This window comes from Labrus bergylta, chromosome 23 (assembly GCF_963930695.1).
Source record: "Labrus bergylta chromosome 23, fLabBer1.1, whole genome shotgun sequence".
Taxonomy (NCBI): Eukaryota; Metazoa; Chordata; class Actinopteri; order Labriformes; family Labridae; genus Labrus; species Labrus bergylta.
In genome coordinates this window covers 11,343,894-11,363,106 of record NC_089217.1, presented here as the reverse complement: position 1 = coordinate 11,363,106, position 19,213 = coordinate 11,343,894, and the positions used below count along the sequence as shown (strand labels likewise).

The window sequence follows — 19,213 nt, the reverse complement described above, 5'->3', positions numbered from 1 at the left end:
ATTGTGGGGTTGTAGAGTATGATAACTAAGCCCCCTGTATCATGCTTAAAAATGATGGCCAATTAAGTATACATCTAGGCATTTCTTTGAAGTCATACTTAGTATGATTATTAAAGCTTGAGGTTTCAGATACCGCCTATATAATCAGTGTAGCTAGCTTTAACTCCATATAGCTTTCTTGCTTTCGTGGTTTGTGAAAGTGCAAAAACAAGTGTTGAGTTTTAAGGCCATGTTTTATGGGTAAGGCTTCTGCAAATTTTTACCATATGCTACTTTTTTTTGCTTTGGAACACAGAAAAAGGTGGTGTATCAAACTTCACAGCAATGTTTTCCTTTGTATTCTTTGTGAAGTCCAGTGGATTGTTCCAGTAAGCTTGACTTCCTGGTGTAACATGTAGTCATTTTTTTAAGGTCCTGCATATGAAACTGAATATCAGCTATACACACTTTTAATGAAGCATTCTGCTGCCTCTGTTGCACCAATTACACACATGATTGACTATGAGGGGTTACTAGCAGACCGTGGTGTGGAAATAGCTATTACATGTGTTGCAATTGGGTTGAAAGTAGCACAGCGAAAGCCTATCGGTGTCAGGCCCGAGGGCTTCCAATATGCTCAAATACGAGGGCACATGTCAACCTTTAAATGTGTCAGTGGATGTAATCAGTTGGCCACTAAGAAGGCTAAATGTTGTTTCCACTTTTGAATACAAACAGGAGCGATAAGGGAGGCCCAGAGATAAGAATTTGTTTGTGTGTGTGTGTGTCTGTGTTTTTGTGTCTGTGTTCCTGTGAATGGATGTGTTTGCTGCCCAGAGATAAGAGCGTGATGGAAACCACTCAACCCCACAGCTAAATCTGACAGATATGGTGTCATTGTGAGCAAATTGAAGCAGACACACACAAGCCACGGGCACACACAACTTCAACATAACATCAGCTCCCAAAAGACTTAAATCAGGCCTTCAATAGGGTTGTTTGCATTATCCATGTTTTACTGAACAATAGCAGTATTTCAGACTGAATAGGCAAACAATGGACCAGGAAACAATAAGCTGCCATGGAGAGACCCCTATTCAGACCAACCTCGTCTGCCCCTGAGGAAACAAAGCCTCAAAACCACCAGCAAGCTTTCTCCCACAATCCTTCAGATTGTGATTTTTGGTGAACTTCAGCTCAATACAAGTGAAATTGATTTTCATTAATTTAAATTGACATATTGTGAACAGTGAGGAGTCACAGGTGTTGCGCTCAAATAATCTGCCAGATCTCATTTCCTTTGCTGTATTGTTGTGATTCAAGAGTCTGCTCTCATGTGACAAGGGCTCAATGTCATAAATGTCTCATTTCAATAATAAAAACATCTGACATGCAATATCACCTACTGCAGCAATGAGATGATGGATTCATACATTTGAGTGGCAGGTTGTGTATCTGGTTACCCAGGCTTGGTCAACTGAATCACACTGACCCTTGACTTGTACGGTATGAGAATACCACAATTTGTGACAAGCCCCCAGCGCAGATAAGCAGAACAGAAAATGGATGGTTGAAATAAACCTTTTTTTTCCAGTTATTCTAATGTGTCCTTCCAAAACATTTCACGATATTACTGGCTAAGTTCCAAATTAATAAAAAACAGCTCTATGGAGCTGGCCAAAAAGTTGCTAATTCAGGTGGCTAATGACTTTGTTTTAATGGGGCGCAGAAAGTAATTTTCATGATACTTCATAATTAGAAAAAGTTTTTCCCGAGGCGGCTATTAAGGCCTTTTTAAGTTACCCTAAACCTTACCAAACAATGGCAACTAGCATCTTTCATCTTTACCATGTCCCTTTGTTAGCATCTTCCATCTACTAGCTAGCTGCTAGCTTCCCTCAGGCTAAGAAAATTAAAGACTTTCTCTCTTAGTGCCAGTACTTTTTCCTGAAAGGTTTTCTTATATTACATGCTAACTGTTCAAACACTATCAGTCATGTTTGGTTTCTTATTACTTTCCATCTCTAAGTGCTCTGAAAGCACGGAGTGAAAAACAACCTCTCACTTACTATGCAATTACAGCACCTGCCATTTCAAAGGAGATAGTGGCACTTGTGTTTTGTGGCAAAGAGGGATTAAAATGTATATTTCAGAACAATTATAGACAATTTCAAGCTGAGCATAATAACTCCCTGGTGTAAATGACTTCTGTTATGCTGTGATCTGATTCATTTGAAAATATATTTAGCTTGGAAAGATTGTGTTATTATGTGAGCCCTAGTTTAGCAGCATCCCTCTCATTCACTGCTAGTTTAAAAGAGTAGTCTAACCACAGTTTTAAGCAAATTACTAACTTTGCTGGGTATAAACTTTCCTTTTGGACACCTAGAGTTTTGTAGAGGAGTTGGCTCATTGTGAAGTGTTTCAGTCATACATAATTAAGGTAACTGCTACATTTCGCAAGGAGAAACTTGAGGGAAAGGGCCATTATTCCTTGTCATTATATCAATTTGATGCAGACTGTCTTAAATGTCTAGCTCATGGCAAGCATGTGGAGGAAGTTGAAATGCTAAATTTGGACCTCAGTCCTCCTAACTGTGCAATTTTCTTCAGATGTAAATGATTCACTTCATGAAAATGGAGAAACCCTGACTCAACTTTAAAAGTGCATGAGGAAAGTTGGTCAGATTTCACCTCTAGTTTGCATTTCCAGCCAGGCTTCCTCCCAATCAGCAACTGTTCCCCGTGTATTGTAATGCTCTGCTGTTTTACATTTCTGTATCGCACCAATTAATCAAAGTGACAAGGTATTTAATGAGAGGCAATTAGAGTGTTAACCAAAATGCAAATCAGGTGGAGAGAGAGAGTGCAGAAAGGGGGGGTGGGTCTTCGAGATGTGAGTCTCAGTTGGTTGTAGTGGCAGCTTGGGGCATGCATGTGTGTTATTTGTGTGTGTGTGTGTGTGTGTGTGTGTGTGTGTGTGTGTGTGTGTGTGTGTGTGTGTGTGTGTGTGTGTGTGTGTGTGTGTGTGTGTGTGTGTGTGTGTGATAGTGTATGTGATAAGCTATGGCAACGGGTTCAAGGAGATTTCACTCAGTGCTTGTTTTAGGACCCTTGTTCACCAAACAGAGTTCAACGGTTCCTGTATTTATGAGCTCATCTGCACACATGATTGCATCTATGTCCACATCTGTGTAAGTTGTTATGAGTGTCCTTCAAAAAAATTTCACCGACATGGGCTCCTGCAAAACAGGCAAAAACAACCAATTAGTTCTGCATGGAGGAAGACTGCATGACACCCTGAAACATGGATTTAATAGCTGTTGTCGGGCAGGATGTTAAGTAGTCCTCACAGGTTAATCCCTCCTACATCACACAATATCTGTCTGCAAGTAGATTAGACTTGGAATCGCTCTTCACAGCGCTGGCATGTTTTTTCGCCTTTAGATGTTTGCTTCAGAGGGAGCGTTCACTGTTAAAAATGCATGACATTTTAGCAGAAGAGCTGCTTGCTTTAGATGCTCACAGCAACAGCACAGAGCAGAGCTTCCCACTTGTCCCTGTTCAATAAAGCCTGCTAAAAGTAACAGGCTGCTGTACTGTCCTTCAACTGCATCCATGAGCCATCTGCACTGCTGAAGTGTCCTCCAACAAGATTGACTTTGCTGCTACATCATTCACTGCTGCTTCCCTATGAAGAGCCAAAGAAAAAGCTTATTCCCGGTATAACCCAGAATAACCTCAGACAATCTTCATAGCAACAAAAGGCTATCAACATGAAATGAAAAACTAGCCAATGTTATGTCGAAAAATGTATTGTTTGGCAATGTCACAATAATGTTCTGACCAAATGGTGATGCCTTATTTTATAGTTTTGTATAACATTCTTTCTGTGTCTAACCAAAATGGACCTTAAAGGATTTCTGGTGTACAATGTAACATTCTTTATTGCATTTTCTTTTAATCATGCATACCTTTGGAAGACATTTCTTAAAATATACAATACTTATTGCTGATTACTGTTCATCTTTGGTGCTTGTTTGCTTTGTACTATCAAAAGATTTTCTCTTAAATCATATTAATCCCTCTGGTTTCTTCCATTCTCCTTTTTGTGCCTTTCTCTTTGTCTTGCTGCGTAGGTGTTTCGCTCCCTTTTTGTCTGTCACTGTCACTGCAAATCATCCCATTTCATTAAGATTCAGTTTGTATTAAGACCCGATATTGCAGAAATGCTTTTGAAAAAAAAGAGAGTATGTTGTTGTCTATTTCTACCTATGTCTTCTTTGGGTTTGTCTCAAGGGTTTTCCTGTCTCTCGCTCTTCACATGCCTCTTTCCCCACCCCATCTTACCGACGCCAGCAGTAGAAACACGCGCACAGACTTCAGAGACTGTTGACTTGTGACTGTCATTCCAAGCAGCCATTTCTGATGTAAGTGGAGGGAAATCAAAGGTTATCATGTGCCTGAGAACACATTAAGAGCCATCTCATTTCCTGCTCTTTGTAGTACTTACATATGCAGGGTGGGCTTCCTTTCAATTAGGCTTCATGAATACAGATTCTTACCACTGGTACAACCTTGGATTCTTAACATGATTTGTCTTGTATTCTGCTTTTTTGGAATTACTATATGCATGTTTTCTTTTTTTTCTTCCATATATCAACAACTGTTTATGGGCTTACAGTATGAGGCTTCAAATGTCACCACCACACAGTCCAATTAAGTCTTTGTTTTTATTCTCCATTTGTACCACAGTTTGTAACAAAACATAGCCTATTCAATGAGCAGCCAATTTCCTCTGACGGCGTAGTTTTAGTGCTATTGTCCAGGTCTGATGGCCTAGCAGCGTGCCCCATGTAGAAGTCTGTGGTCCTTGAGGCAGGCGGCCGGGTTCAAGCCAGACCTGCGGCTTCTTTCCCGCATGTCATTCCCCCCCCTTCTACTCTATCTTTTGTCCTATCAATATAAAGCGAAAAGCCTAAAAATAAATCTTTAAAAAAAGTTATTCAAACACATAGTACCTGACATATAGTTATCATTGTAACACGTCTAAACTGATAAGCAACATAAAATTCAACAATATGTGTATATGGGAAAGGAAATCTAGCTATGTTTTCAATTAGCTTCTGTCTGACAACAACTTACTTGTACTATTAGCTTATTATAACATTAGCTAGGTAAGGCTAGAAACTAGTATCCTAGAAGCCTATCACCAATTGTTAATGTCACATGATTAATATGAAATGCATTGCATCAATAACTAGCTAATGTGATTGCAAAAAAGTAATAAATCATTGCATTAGCTGTTATTAGCCATTATCTTACAGCCTAAATGTCCCTCCAGATTTTTACTCTTCATTATCTTTTGGTTTGTAGCACTTTGATAAGTGCTTAAATTAAAATTATGAACGGGGAAGCTATAAATAGCTAATGTTGGCATTCACCATTTCCAGGCAAATATTAGGCTCCATTAGTTTTAGGAAGCTGATTGGAAGTCAAATATGTATGGTTTTGCTTGAATTCTCTGTCGCTTTCCATCCAAATTTTTAATGTTAACAGACTTTAAGTTTCTAATCAATTGGGAAGCATTAAAATAAAACTGTGGAGTCAGATTCTCCAGGACGAAAATGGCCACCATGTGAATTTGGTGGATTAGATACAATGTCTAAAACCCAATGGCAAAAGTCAAGAGGCTTGCTTGACACTGAAAACATGTATCCACAATCAAACTGTACTGTACCTCCGGTTTCTTTCTTAAAATGACTAATGCCCTCTGCCTGGTGGGCTCATACATCATGGCAGGGCTAACATGTCTGTGTTTAACTAATAGGCTATATGTCCTAAAGCAGCTACGTTTGGCACTGGTTATGACAAACTGCATCAACAAGACATTTATTACCCTCAACATCCTAGCAACCGAATCACAATTACCGTGGATCCACGAGTGAGCATCCCGCCTCGCTGATGCTCTTCTTGCACAACACGTCGCCAATGCATAAATTAGCCTTCTTTTGTCACATTGGGGGGTTGGCGGGTTGGAAATTAACGTGGTTTGTTTTGATGAGACAGGGTGCACTGAAGGCGAATGACTGGAAACTTCTTACTGACAAATCAATTGAAGTCACTTTCATTCTCACTCCGCATGCGTCTGTTCATATGAATGTTGTTTGTGCGTCTGGGGATGTAAAAAGATGTACACACAAACACATTGGGTGACAATGCGTTTGTGTGTACATCTTTTTACGCATGTTTGCTTGTGTGTGTGTGTGTGCATTCATGCAGATACTTGTCTTGACTGACTAATGTACTTGGCCTGCGCTGCACCAGGACTCTATTGTTGCACCGTGTCCTCCCCACAGTCATTACATCGCCATTAATCTCTCATCTGCCATTAAAACAACAGCCAGTGAGCCTGGCTGAACAATGCAGCGGCCCCTTCCTCCAGCCCCTTGACACATACTAGCAATGAGTTTGAATTAGGCTCTCGGGGGTCACCGATTAGACCCACATAATTCATCCAGATGACTGAGTTCACAAAGAGGTTATGTGTTACTCCTCTATATGGGAAAACCTAAACTGGCCCATAAATGCAGATTCCTGGGTAGTATTTATCTCAAAAACAAAGTTGGTAATGTGCTGCTTTTTTTATTGTCAAGAAACACCATCACAAGTTTTAAACCATTTTGGTGTGATCCTATAAAAGTCTAATATGCCTGATGTATCTTTCTTCTTAAGACCTTCATTAATGTCCAAAAATAAGTGCTAAAGCAACTAACTGTCCTATAAGGTGACACAATATTTCATTTCCAAACATATGGGCACTGTAGTTTAGTTTTAGTCAACCCAACAAACAACCGTCTGCTGCTTAAAATCGTCATAGCAACAAATGTGTATTCATCGACCACTGGAAGAAGTTCCCCAACATGCACTTATGTTCAGTTACTTTGCTAAAAAAAACTTTAAATGACCATTGGGTAAGGAGTTTGAGAGCCAAAGACATAATGAAGAAAATTGAGTTTTTGGACATTTTCTGTTCTTCTTTTCTTTTGGGATGAAAATGACTCTTTCTTTCTTTCAGCCAATTCAGTTTTCTGTGATCCTTGTTTTGATTCTTCTAGGTCTGAACAAATGCATGTCTTTGGGTACGTTGGGTTCTAGAGTGCCTTAAATAGACCTCACATGGACAGAGAATTGTGAACGGTCAAAGACAGAGGGTAAACTGCAACTGCATAAACTCATAAAAGTATGACAAAAACCGGATTTAAAGCAACCCTAAGGAGGGTGGTAATCTACAGTTATTCCAGCATAAATCAGTGGGTTAATGATTTACAATTTTTGAATGTAAAACTCAGAAAAGGATTCATACTTATTTAATGCTGTATCCCTCTGAACCTTTGTTATTCACATGAGCACAGATTTGGTTAAAGGCAAAAAACACTCAGCTCAGGATTCAGAGGCATAATTAGCAAAACATGCTAAAGCTTGGAAAGTAAAAACATTTTACTCTGGAGCGGGAAAATAAAAGATTTATGTGCTGCTTTTTGCATAAAATTAAGTTGTTTTTCCAAGAAGCCTACAGTGTGAACTTCACATTTTTCCCTCCACCCACCGAATCTTTGCCTCTTTTTTTTCTTCTAATTTTCAAGTGATGCATGTTTATGCTCACTGGAAGCACCTTACCCATTAGCATTATTCATAACCTGAAGCTTCCCTGGTTGGCCTTTGCTGGGGAAGAAAAACGACTTCACACCCTGCTAACTCTAAGCGAGTGAGAGGAGATCTCCTGTGATGAAAAATATCTTCATCTAAAAGTATGGTTGCTTCGTTAAGTGAGGGATACAAGATGGTACAATTTACCCCTCATTCCACCCGACTCAATCAAGACTTACATTTTATTCAAAGGTTTAGGAAGCCGAGAGTAAGCCTAGAATATGAGTGAGTGAATGGGTAATCAAATCTCCCACCAATGTATCATCAGTCAGATGATGATTAGTGTGCTTCTGGGTAATTTTCAGACCGTATGGCGGATTGACTCTTTGAATCAAACAGTTGTTTTCTCAAAATGGGTCACTAGTCTAATTTATGCGAGTCCCCTCGTCACAAGACTTGGAGTGTTTTGCACTGATTATTACTGACGAATGATGTAAGCCTTAAAGAAGATAAGTCTGTTTTTTTTTTTACTTCTTGTAGCCAAAAACTTCTATGACTTTAAGCAAATGGGATGGACTGATGAAGATTTAGTGATATGGTTTGAAGACCCTGACAGAAAACACTGTTGGGATTGTTCTTTTGTCATATTAAAACTATATCTCAGGAGGATTTTGCTTCAACAGTTCTTCACAAAGGGAATTTTTCACCTTACCCAACCCAAAACTGGTGTTGGAAAAGCAATAACATGGACCACAGCAACCAACAGAAAACCATTTAAGGCTTTTCAGGTGTATGTGTGCCTCTTATAGGTCTTACAGTATATCGTTGCGTCCCGTTGCTTCTTGTTCTGTATAGATTTACCTGAGTTTTGTATTTACAATGATAGTTCCTACATTTTACAAACCTAACAAGATTTAATGCAACTGCATCACAGAATAGATTTCCTTAAACTTAGGGCAACACAACTCAGCCGCTGAGCCTCCATTTCTCTCCATCCTGAGGGCGTTTCCCATTTCAACACAAGGCTTATGGTTACACCCCTTGCTAAATGTAACCCCCCATCCCCCTTACTGTGCAGATGGTTTAGTGTCATTCTATCCGTAACTGGACTCGATGCCAGGCTTTGAGTGGGCCGAATGGCTCCAAAACCCAAGTTGGTTAAGTTGGAATTGGACACCAGTGCTGTTCTGTAACATAATCTCCCCTTAGACCACCTGGACCAGGGTTCCAACCCGAGGGTTCAAAACCACATTGGCATTGGTGGCACAGAAGGCTATTGTGTTCACAAAAAAAAAAAAATGTGGTCTCAAATGAGAATTGCACCTTTGCTGCCAGAATTTTCCTTCCAAAGTTCTGACATAGAAATGTTATGCTAATTTGAAGGATTTTATTTCTCTGTTTTAGCACCCCCCTGCATTTGCAAAACATATCCAGGGGGACTTTTCAGGTTCATGTGTGCCTTTTTGCAGCAGCATTTTGCAACATATCCATAACAGCTCCAGATGGTTTGTCCCAACATCTGTCTAACCTGACGAAACAAAGCCTGCAGTGTGTGGCCATAAGGGGTATTATTGGGTTATTCTGGCACAAGGTTGCCTGCAAACTGCATTACAGTCACAAGCTGACAGCACGCACACTGAGGCCCGACAGCATTAGTGTCTTTATCCCACACATGAATGACAGAAAGTGTCTGTATTTTTCTTCCCATGGTTTCTCCATCAAGCAGAGAGAACCCTGTGGCACCTCAGAGGGCGGGGTCACGCCAAAACGAGTCAGATAGACAGACAGTGGAAAAACAGGAGAGAAAGACAGACAGGAGCAGTGGAATGGAACGGAATGGGGAAGAGTGTCTGGCGACTGATAAGTGATGGGAGGAGGAGGAGGGCGAGACTTTGTGTTTGGTAAAGAGGTGTGGTTAAATCAGGAAAATAGAGGGATTTAAAGGACTTATTGATGGCACATGCCTCGTCTTTTTCTCGCTCTGGTTCTCTCCCGTCATACTTTACTACTGCACTATCTGCCTGTTTTTTTCTCTTTCTCTGACCTCCTATCATCTTGGCCAGGCCACTTGGCTGATTGGTGTGTATGGTAATAAGCTAGAGGCTGATAACAACTGATAAGTCCTCTTGTCAGGTGCTAAGAGCATGAATGACATTTTTACGCAGTCGTAAAAAAGGGAAAATACGCCATAAAGCTGATGAATGGACGGGCCTTGTGTGAATGTACACAGTGTGTGCAAATAGGCATCTCTTAACACTGCCATGTGGTTGTGTGTTAATGCCTGCTTTGCCTTGTCTGGAAGGGAGGCATGAGGAGGGGGTGAGGAGTCACTCTGCCCACAGAAAAGGGCTTTCATCCTGGGCTTATCAGAGCCAACGCAGGGGGAGATCGTTGGCCGGTGAAGCGAGACGGCGACTGATGCTGTCCCCTCAACCCCCACACTGAGACCGGTCTTTCCCCTGACTCTCCGATCCCCCTCAAACATACACAGAAAAAAAGTGATTGTGTATGATTTCTTCCAGTCATAAAAGAAGGACACAGCTAATGTACCTTACAGTGGACCCAAAAATACATCATTTTTGGGTCCACTGTAACAACACCAAGAAGAGGTGTTATCCTGATGGTGAAAAATCACCCATTTCCTGTTTCCTCTTTTGGAGGGCGACCAGAAGACGGGAAACCCGTGGTGCCGTCGACAAGGCCATATGCACCTCTAAATCATTCGGCATTATCACCATGCTGTGCTACAACGAGCAACTATAACCATGATGGAAGACACCAGATGATCTGTGTACGGCTGCAGAGATCATTTCCATAATGCTAGATTAACACTTTTAGAAGGGAGAGGGGGCTGTTTATTATTTTGTACCTTAAGGCCATTTAGTGTGGTTGTGGAACTCATCTCTTTTCTTTTCTTTTTTTTTACAGTGTTGGCTTTCAGAGCAAGTGTGTGTTTGTGTGTTAGCCAGAGAGACTTGTCAAGTGGAATTACACTCACAGGTGTAAAGGTCAAAGCGAATGACCTGCTCAGACAGGAAGACAACTTGTTAGGCCAAAAGAATGCATGAAAAATGGAAAGGTCACTTCAGTCAATAGTTTTCTGAAAAAGGTTCATCCCATCAGAGACACACAGAGAGAAAAGAGAACATGTCGTTTGGAACCGGCGCTGTGCCTCTCTGATAAGTGGACAGCTGATAATACAGTGATACCAGTTATATTTTGTTACAGTTGGGAGATTACTGCAGGTGTATAGCTTTTCTGCTTTGACTCCCGTTCAATAGTCGAGGAAATGCCTCAAGGCTCCCAGGCTGATATCAGTGAAAAAATTCTTCCCCCCCCCCTATCTGGACAAAGCCGTGGTCCAGGTCTGAGGTGGCCATATGGAGGTGACGGCTGTGTGGGTCTGTCCGCAGCTTCCTCTGCTCCGTGTGGCACTCTGTGGGCACCATAGGTGGTGTCGGGGTTAAGGGTTCTCTGTCTAGCCCCGGCCATGCTGTCTAACAAGCTGGACGTGTGGCAAAGCATCTGTCTCCGGAGGACAAGCCCACACCAACACCTTAATAAAAAATGTATATGTATACAAGGTGGAAGTTCTGCTTTCTTTTAATACATGTCCATACATTCACTGTTTCCAAGTATCCCAAGGAATTATATTTATGATAGTGTACCTTGCAATCTACAGCCCATGAGCCACAATACAAATATATGTATCATCTAGACAGAGTGAAGCACAAAGTAAGTATATAGGTTTGTCAGTAACTATTTTTCCTTTAATCTGTGCTTACTTCTGTCTTTGTAGTCCTCCCAATACCTACATGTTCCATCCAGGGAATCAAAAACTGACCTTTTTAAGGACCTTTTTAACAAGTATTGCTTTCTGTCAACCTCAAACCTCAAATTTCTGAAACCTTGACTCAGCGAGGTTAACCTCTTGGCAGAGCAAAAGTGTCTTCAAGTCAGGTATACCAGCAGAAAAAGAGCAACGTGTGAGTGAATGTCTAAGTACCTTAGCTAATGAATGGAACAGGATCTTTCTAAACCGCGTTCAGTTCAGACTAAACCACGCTTTTGTTTACATTCATTTCCATAAATCAGGATTACACCCTCACAACTCAATCTGCAAGCAGGTAATCAGACACAGGGTATGTAGTGACAGTTGTGTACTGTAAATTTGGGCAGTCTGGTATTGTTGTGAGATACAATGATGCTGAATTTGGTACAACTAAAAGGACAAAACACATGAGGCTTGTGAGACGCTGGAGGCCGAAGGCTGTGGAGACAATTTAACACAGCCAAAAGCAAAATACATGGAATAGCAATTGCTACCACTAGAATGGAGCCCTGAGGTGTGAGTGTGTAGAGATGTACACACACACACACACACACACACACACACACACACACACACACACACACACACACACACACACACACACACACACACACACACACACACACATATCACAAATGAAATGTTGAATGTAAATAGTCTGACGAGAGCCATAAATCTCTCAGTGGCCACTGGGCAGCTGGGGTCGGTCAGTCCTGTCAGAATAGTGCAGCTGTGTGAACAGAGATAGCCACTGTGCTGGTGGCGGTGATGGGGGAGACGTTGAGGCAGGCCTGCAGGCTGAAAACTGTAATTGGCCTCTGAAATGCTCTGATACTTTCTCAAAATGAAAGGTGCTGAACAGGTCTGTTCCAAACACCATCTATCCATTTATAGAGGGAAATTACTACCATGACTCTGAACTGGCTACAATGCATTTGGGTTTCAGCTCAAAAGTCATTTAACAATTTTGAAAGGGGAAAAAAACGTCCTAAATGCCAGGTCACAAGAGAACACAAAGTTTGTCTTTGTTGATGCTTGGTGACATAACAAATACTGGCAGGACTACTGAGTCAACTACTTCAGCTGGTAGGGATTAAGCAGAGTATCCATAAATACCAAACCGATACTTCTAGATAGAGATGGGAAAGAAAATTGATTATAAGCTTCTGAGATTTTAAATCAATTCATAACTTCCAAATATCGGTAGGTGCGAACGCTAGCTCTTGAACTAAGTAGAATGCCAAATGGAGCAGCAAGAAATTCAGCAAGTCTCACAGATGACTGGAGTAGATCCTGAATTATGTACTAATTCAAGATTAGACTTTGAATCTATGGATCCATGAATCCAGAATAGTTTTGAATCAATTCTGAATCGAATCGTGAGCCCAAAAATCAAAATCGAATTGAATCATGAGACACCCAAAGATTCCCAGCCCTACTTTTAGAGTTGAAGTTGAGTTGAAATCCAGCAGAGTTTACGGTGAATGCATGCTTTGCGTCGCTCTGCTTTGAAGTGAAACTGCCTTTAGAGGCTTTGAGTTTCACATTTTGGCTGTCGCCATTTAGTTTTTCGGTGTTTACAGCGATCGTATTTGGATGACAGTGTGGCTACAAAGTGTTATGACACTATTCTGGTTGACAGTCATATTTAATAATATGTTATAGTCAATGGTAGCTAGCCCTAAATGGTAACATGCTTTATCAGGATTTTTCTCTGAATGGGTCCAATATTTATGCAATCCATAAAAACCTGTTTCCCGTTAAGGACCATTAACTGGTTAGAAAATGTTTACTGAGGAGAATGTGTGCCATTTTCTCATCTGGTTTCTTATGAATGGACTTGTGTTTGCAGCCAATGCAGTCCCCTCCCTGCTGGCCATTAAAAATAATCAAGTGACCAGTGGTGCCATCGCAAGCAATTGTATCAACAGAATAGATTGTGCTCATCAATTCCATTGAAAAGTATAGATTTTCCATAAAAATGTTGCCATCGCTACCAAGTCTAGCATCAAGGGAGCCTCAAGACGTTCATTTATTATGCCAACAACTGATTGCAAAGATATCAGTTTATTAATTTGACTACGTTTTTTCTGAGTTTGATCAGCAGAGAAACAGATGCGAACAGGAAGTCACTTTTTTTCGTCCTTAAAATGTCTCATTGGTTTAACAAGCAATCGACTTGGTCAAAACTCAGGACAACTGGGAGCAGAGCGACCAATTCTCAAGTCTAGTACCATTGTATTCCTGTTATATCCCTGCTGTATCAATATTCTTTGCTTTTCTTTCTTTTTATAATGAGCAGGTGGTGTCCTGTTGTGTCGCACCATTGGAAGTGAAACAGAACAAAAACACTTTTAGAATCTGTAGTCGTGTCTGTTTGCCAAGAGAGATAGACTAATGAAGGACTTGTAGAGGTTTTTTGAAAAAGCAAAAGAAGACGCAATGAGTCTGGAGTGATAAAAGAGAGAAGAAGACAGAGGGATTGTCGACGAGTCTCTCTGGATTTGCAGAATCCCCTCAGCCACCAGTTTTGGGACAAAGTCACGCTGACACACTTACTGCCTGGTGAGCTCTCTTTCTGTCCCCCTTCCCATTCTTTCTCTATCTTTACCCTCTTTCTTTCGCACCGGTAATGAGAACGGTAGGTGTTCGCTGACTGTCAGATACACACCATTGAGCATTTAACAGTGAGCTAGTGTACCCTCTCTCTCTTTCTTTCTCTTGTTCTCTCCCGACACACACAAACCGCACACACACTCACAGAGGATATTCTTGGATGTCTGCCAAAGCGACAGGACACCTACAGTGTGATGGGAAAATGGGAGGAAGGCATAAGGCTCATTTTTATCTTAGTTCTTTTCAAATTTTATACAAATATACTTTATCAAACAATCATCTGCACATGTTAAGCCAAAATACAGTTGCCTAAGATATAACTGTTCTATTCCCTTATGTAACGTTAATATGTCACTTTCTCACTTCCTATAGGATCTACAGAAATCCTATATTCTAGATCCCAAAATGAAAACTAACTTCTGGCTAATCTAGAAGAAGGGAAAGACGTGGTTATTTTCAATTCTTGTCCAGCTCGCACATTCCAAACGATTCAAAGTACAAGTTTTTTCATTAATGTTATTTCGGCTTTTAAAAATGGGCATGCAAATATGGGCTCTGATGAGGATTCCCTTATTTTGGAGGACACTTGAGGAACCGCAGTTTCTTTTTCCGATAAATATACAGCTTCTTTTGTCAACGCTGGAGGTTGCCTCGGATTTTGTTATCTTTTGATTTAGTCAGGCTAGCTATGTCTCATGATGTACGTCTTTGTTTTGTTGCATCCAGCAACAATTTAGCTATGTCGGCATACGCGCTGGCACATGCTAAAGTTAAAAGGAATTCGTTATTTTGTAAAATTTTTGTACATATTTTTCAAACCATATTTTTTTGCTTTTTGGGAAATGGATTTTGTTCCCAACAACTGGCTTTAGCTAACACTATACACACAGTAGTGATATCTACCTCCTTGCTCCACTGTCATAACAGAAGCGAGTTAATTTCTATTAGTTTCATCAAAAACACATTCATCATTATAATTCAGTTTGTCACTATATGTCTTTCTATAGTAGATGGTAAACGGGGAATCGCTCAGTTTGTCCGATTCCGCCACAAAACACATGAGCAGCCATGACCTCCCAGGGTTTCCTTTAACTGGCGTGGTTCATTTTCTTGCATTCCACTCAAGCAGACAACACAGACGTCAGCCATCTCATTAAAGCACGGAGACATTTAGTGTAATGAGCCTGCAGCACTCTGAATAATGTTCATAAAAGGATCTAGCTGCAATGAAAAGCAGGACAGTGATTAAGTATTTCTCATACTTATCGCTCAAAACATTACGAACTTTAACATTATAAACTTTTTTTTTGACATTTCTTCACACTGTTAGTTTTGTATACTATTAAAGTACAAGCCAATGTAGTCAACAGAAGTGCTCATTCTCATGGTGCTGTATCCAGTGTCTGTAACAGTGTAAGGCACTGAATGATGAATGAGCCCTTCCTGCGGCATGGCTTGTATTCGCTTGTACTGTACTTCACAACAGAGGAAACCCAGCGCACGTGTTTCGCCACAATCGGCTTCACACATACAACCATATTGCTGATGTAAAAAAAAAAAAAAAAAAAAGTTGCTACTGTATGTTTCACATGTTTGTCTTTCATTCAAGGTTGCATTGACAGACTGAAACTGTGAAAATATCACTTACAGATTACCGAAGCCAACAACAATTCTAAAGATTGGCATTTCTCTATTTTTTGGAAAAGCAACACTTCTTCACACTTCCTATCTTCCTATCTTATTAACACATTCCAGCCAAGCCCACATCAAGATTACAGGTTACATATTCACAGTATTTTACTGCTCAAAATGGTAATATGATCACTCGTGGAGGCAGTAATGAGAGCGTGAGGCTTTCATAGTGAAACGATGAATCTAAAATAACTATTCACTATGTATGGTTTATGCTTCAGTTCTGCCTATTCATGCATATCACATAAATGTTAAGGGCGAAAGTGTATGACCCACTATGTTTTCAATATTGCTCGTCAGCAAGAGTGTGTCATATCAGGTCAAAGTCAGATAAAAAAAGAAACAAGTCCAGTTGTGAAGAACAACAGAGGAGCAAAACAGCAGAACAACATTTTACTGTCTTGTTCTTTGAACTGCGTTGCTTCTAGACAGTCGCAGGCAGAGGAGATGTGATGAATTCCCCTGGAGCCAGCGCGGGAAAAAGAGCTGAACTTGTTCTCACATCTCCTGCTGCCGAAGAGAAATAACTAGCTCCACTCACTTTGATGGAGCCAGGAATACACACATACACACACACATACACATGCTGGCTCTCTGCCTGTCTGCTGGGAAGTAACTCATTTTTTCCTGCATTTTCTCTGGTCCCTTTACCATTTTTGTCCTGCTTTCCATCTTCAACCTGTCTGCTGTCTTTCTTAAAAAGGCTAACTTTGCCAAAAACCTTCCTGTAACTCTTCCCTACATCCCCTCTCTTGCTCAGTTCCACGAGATCCAATTATTTTCAGTTGCCAAGTCATTAGCCTACTTCCATCATCATCATGCCTTCCTTTGCTGTCATTAAGCTTATTTCCCAGCATCAAACCTCCTACAAAAAGTCTCACTTACCTGTGCAATCTCATACAGCAGTTTGTAGTGTTCCTCCCGTTTCTGCAATGTGCACAAATTGCAGCCCATTCTAGTTGTCAGGGAAACAGTGCCTGAGAGCCCGCTGGAGTGTGTGTGCAGTCTGTGGCGTGTGTATGAGCTCCCCCCGGGGCGAGACACACTCGGGCTCCTCTTCCTTGCGTTCCCCCACACCTCTTTCTCATCCGTGTATCCTCAGAGATCCCCTCTGTCGCTGCAAGGGCAGGAAACACACTCACACAGAGTGTGTATCAGTGCACTGCTACAGTAGAAGTAGTTCCTTCAATGTGTGTGTATCTGTGTGTGTTTGTGGGGAGTGTATCAGTGCTAAGAAAAAGCACCTGACTTCTGCTTCCTTCTCTCCCGTCACTCCTTCCCTTGATTCTAACTTGCATGCCTATATACACCCTCTACACTCTCTCTTTTCTCCACCACCTCCTCTTCTCATGTGAGCACACACTCATACGCACACACACTTTTGGCTCATGGAGACACACCTCCTCCTGTGGCAGGCTGTCTACACATGCCTGGTCCTACTCCGGATCATGAATAGACAGCTTCCTCATTGGCTGCTGGAGGAAAGGGGGCCGGGAGAAGAGGGAGGGGACTGGGTCTTATCTTGTGCAGATTCAGTATCTGAACATCAGTGTTGGTGCTTGCAGGCCAACGGAGAGACATGTAGCTTACATGTGCGTTTGTGGGTTTGTTTATGTGGTGTAGTTTCTGGGCAATGTCCAGACTTCTCTGTTTGGGGTATCCAGACTGGGGTACTGATTTATGCAAGGGCTGGTATGAAGTAGTTTGTGCACTCCCTTCTTAAAAGCATTGGGCTTTTTTTTCTCGATTTATGTCTCATATAACCTAATCTACTTGAAATTCAAGTCTTTTCACAACCGGTTATTTGTCAAGTGTGTGGTGTCAATATGATTCATCTACCTTCTCCTGATCAAGTCAGATCCTCCCTAATCACCATTTTCAGATTGTACTGCCTCTGATGGAATATCGGCAAAAGTCATTGAAAGTGAGCAGACCGGGAAGCTTCACCAGATGTTGCGTACTTCTACAGTTTACAAAGATGGCAGCAAACACAGCAAGCGCCGTTTTCTCATCCGGGATTTCACACACACCCGTGTTCCTGTGAGATCTTGTGTCTGGGGAATCGCCACTGTGAAATTGTTACTACAGATTTCAGGTGTGTGGTCTCAGGGTCAGCCCATAGGCTAGCGTTTCCCCCTCTTTTTGTTGAGTTTTTTTCCCCAAGCTAATGTAAGTCGGACTATTGCCTCATTTCATCTATACAGACATGTTGAATGTCAGCCTTTGTAATGAAAAGATATAAAATAAAAATGTTCTCCAAAACCTTAAAATTCCGTTAATATAATAGTTCTGAAATTGTTATTTTTTGACAGCGTTAAGCTAGTTGTTTCTCGCCGTTGTTACTCAGCTAACTGCTAGCCCTAGCTTCCCCTTTAGTGTACACATAAGAGAGTTGTATCAACTTAATTGTCATATTTTGTGTAAAAAACATACCAAATATTATGTAAAAATGTGTTCTGTATTTGTATTCAAAAAAGTGGAATTTGTATACATAATGGAAGCATAATCCCCAAATGCGCACATTTCCACATACTGAAATCTTGATCAGGAGTTAAAGCACCATCCTTACAGTTAATCAAGTTACTGTGAGGGCTTTTTGTCTGCGCAAAAAGTATTTGACAACTGGATTTTGCGTGGAAATGAATCTCATTTGGATTCAATCAGATAGCGCTTTGCACTCAGTACAATGGTTGCTGGAGTGGCGTTTAGTGACTGCCATAGATTTACAGTCAAAGAGTAAGAGTCACCAAACAGATGCTCCCATCTCTCTGCCGGCAGTTAGACAAGGGCACTGGACTGGGCTGACGCATACAGGAAGAAACACAGACGAGTATTGATTAGCTTCAAATTAGCTACCAGCCCAACTGGCCACTCTCGACGGGGGTTGAGGGGACGGGGGGGATGGAAAGAGGAGGGAAGAGTATTGGAGATGTGCGAGTGAAGATAAATGGAAAGTGCAGTGGTGGTATTGCAAACCTGTCACGCTAGGAATTATGCTAATTTACCACAGCAAATGTGTTTCTGCGGAAAATTTACAGCAGCAGTATCCAGATGAATTTCTTTTGGAGGAAAAGGTTGTCATTGAACAATTTTATGGATATGTTTTGACGCTCATAGCACTTTCTTCCGGAAAGAGGTTGAGGTGTTGGTTAAATAATGAGAAATTTGAAAAATAATTTATTTAAATTTTAGGTTGAATATTCCTGTTTTTGAAAGAAGATAAGACCCTATTTTACATGTTTCTTGTGGAAACATTTAAAGTTTTTGAAGGTAGGGTTTGACTACTTTTTTCATCTCAATGATAACATGCCATCCTTGTTAGCCCTTGTACTTTGGGTTCTTTTTCCCTCCTTTTTAAGACTTAATGCAGTTTCTGTTACATTAGCAATTTAAAGACACACGCTCCTTTAGATCATTTCATGTTTTGGTGTAAGATTGTATTTC

General features: G+C 41.0%; 1 protein-coding gene across 1 annotated transcript in view; it reads right to left on the bottom strand.

Moving 5' to 3' along the window:
- The window catches only part of pdzrn4 (PDZ domain containing ring finger 4), a 36,395-nt gene extending 19,276 nt beyond the window's left edge, over positions 1 to 17,119 (bottom strand). Inside the window, exon 1 of the mRNA XM_020650393.3 lies at positions 16,655 to 17,119. Within this exon, the coding sequence (XP_020506049.2) occupies positions 16,655 to 16,723 (69 nt within the window). The 5' untranslated portion in view covers positions 16,724 to 17,119. The remainder of the gene's footprint in view (positions 1 to 16,654) is intronic.
- Positions 17,120 to 19,213: the final 2,094 nt, after the last annotated feature.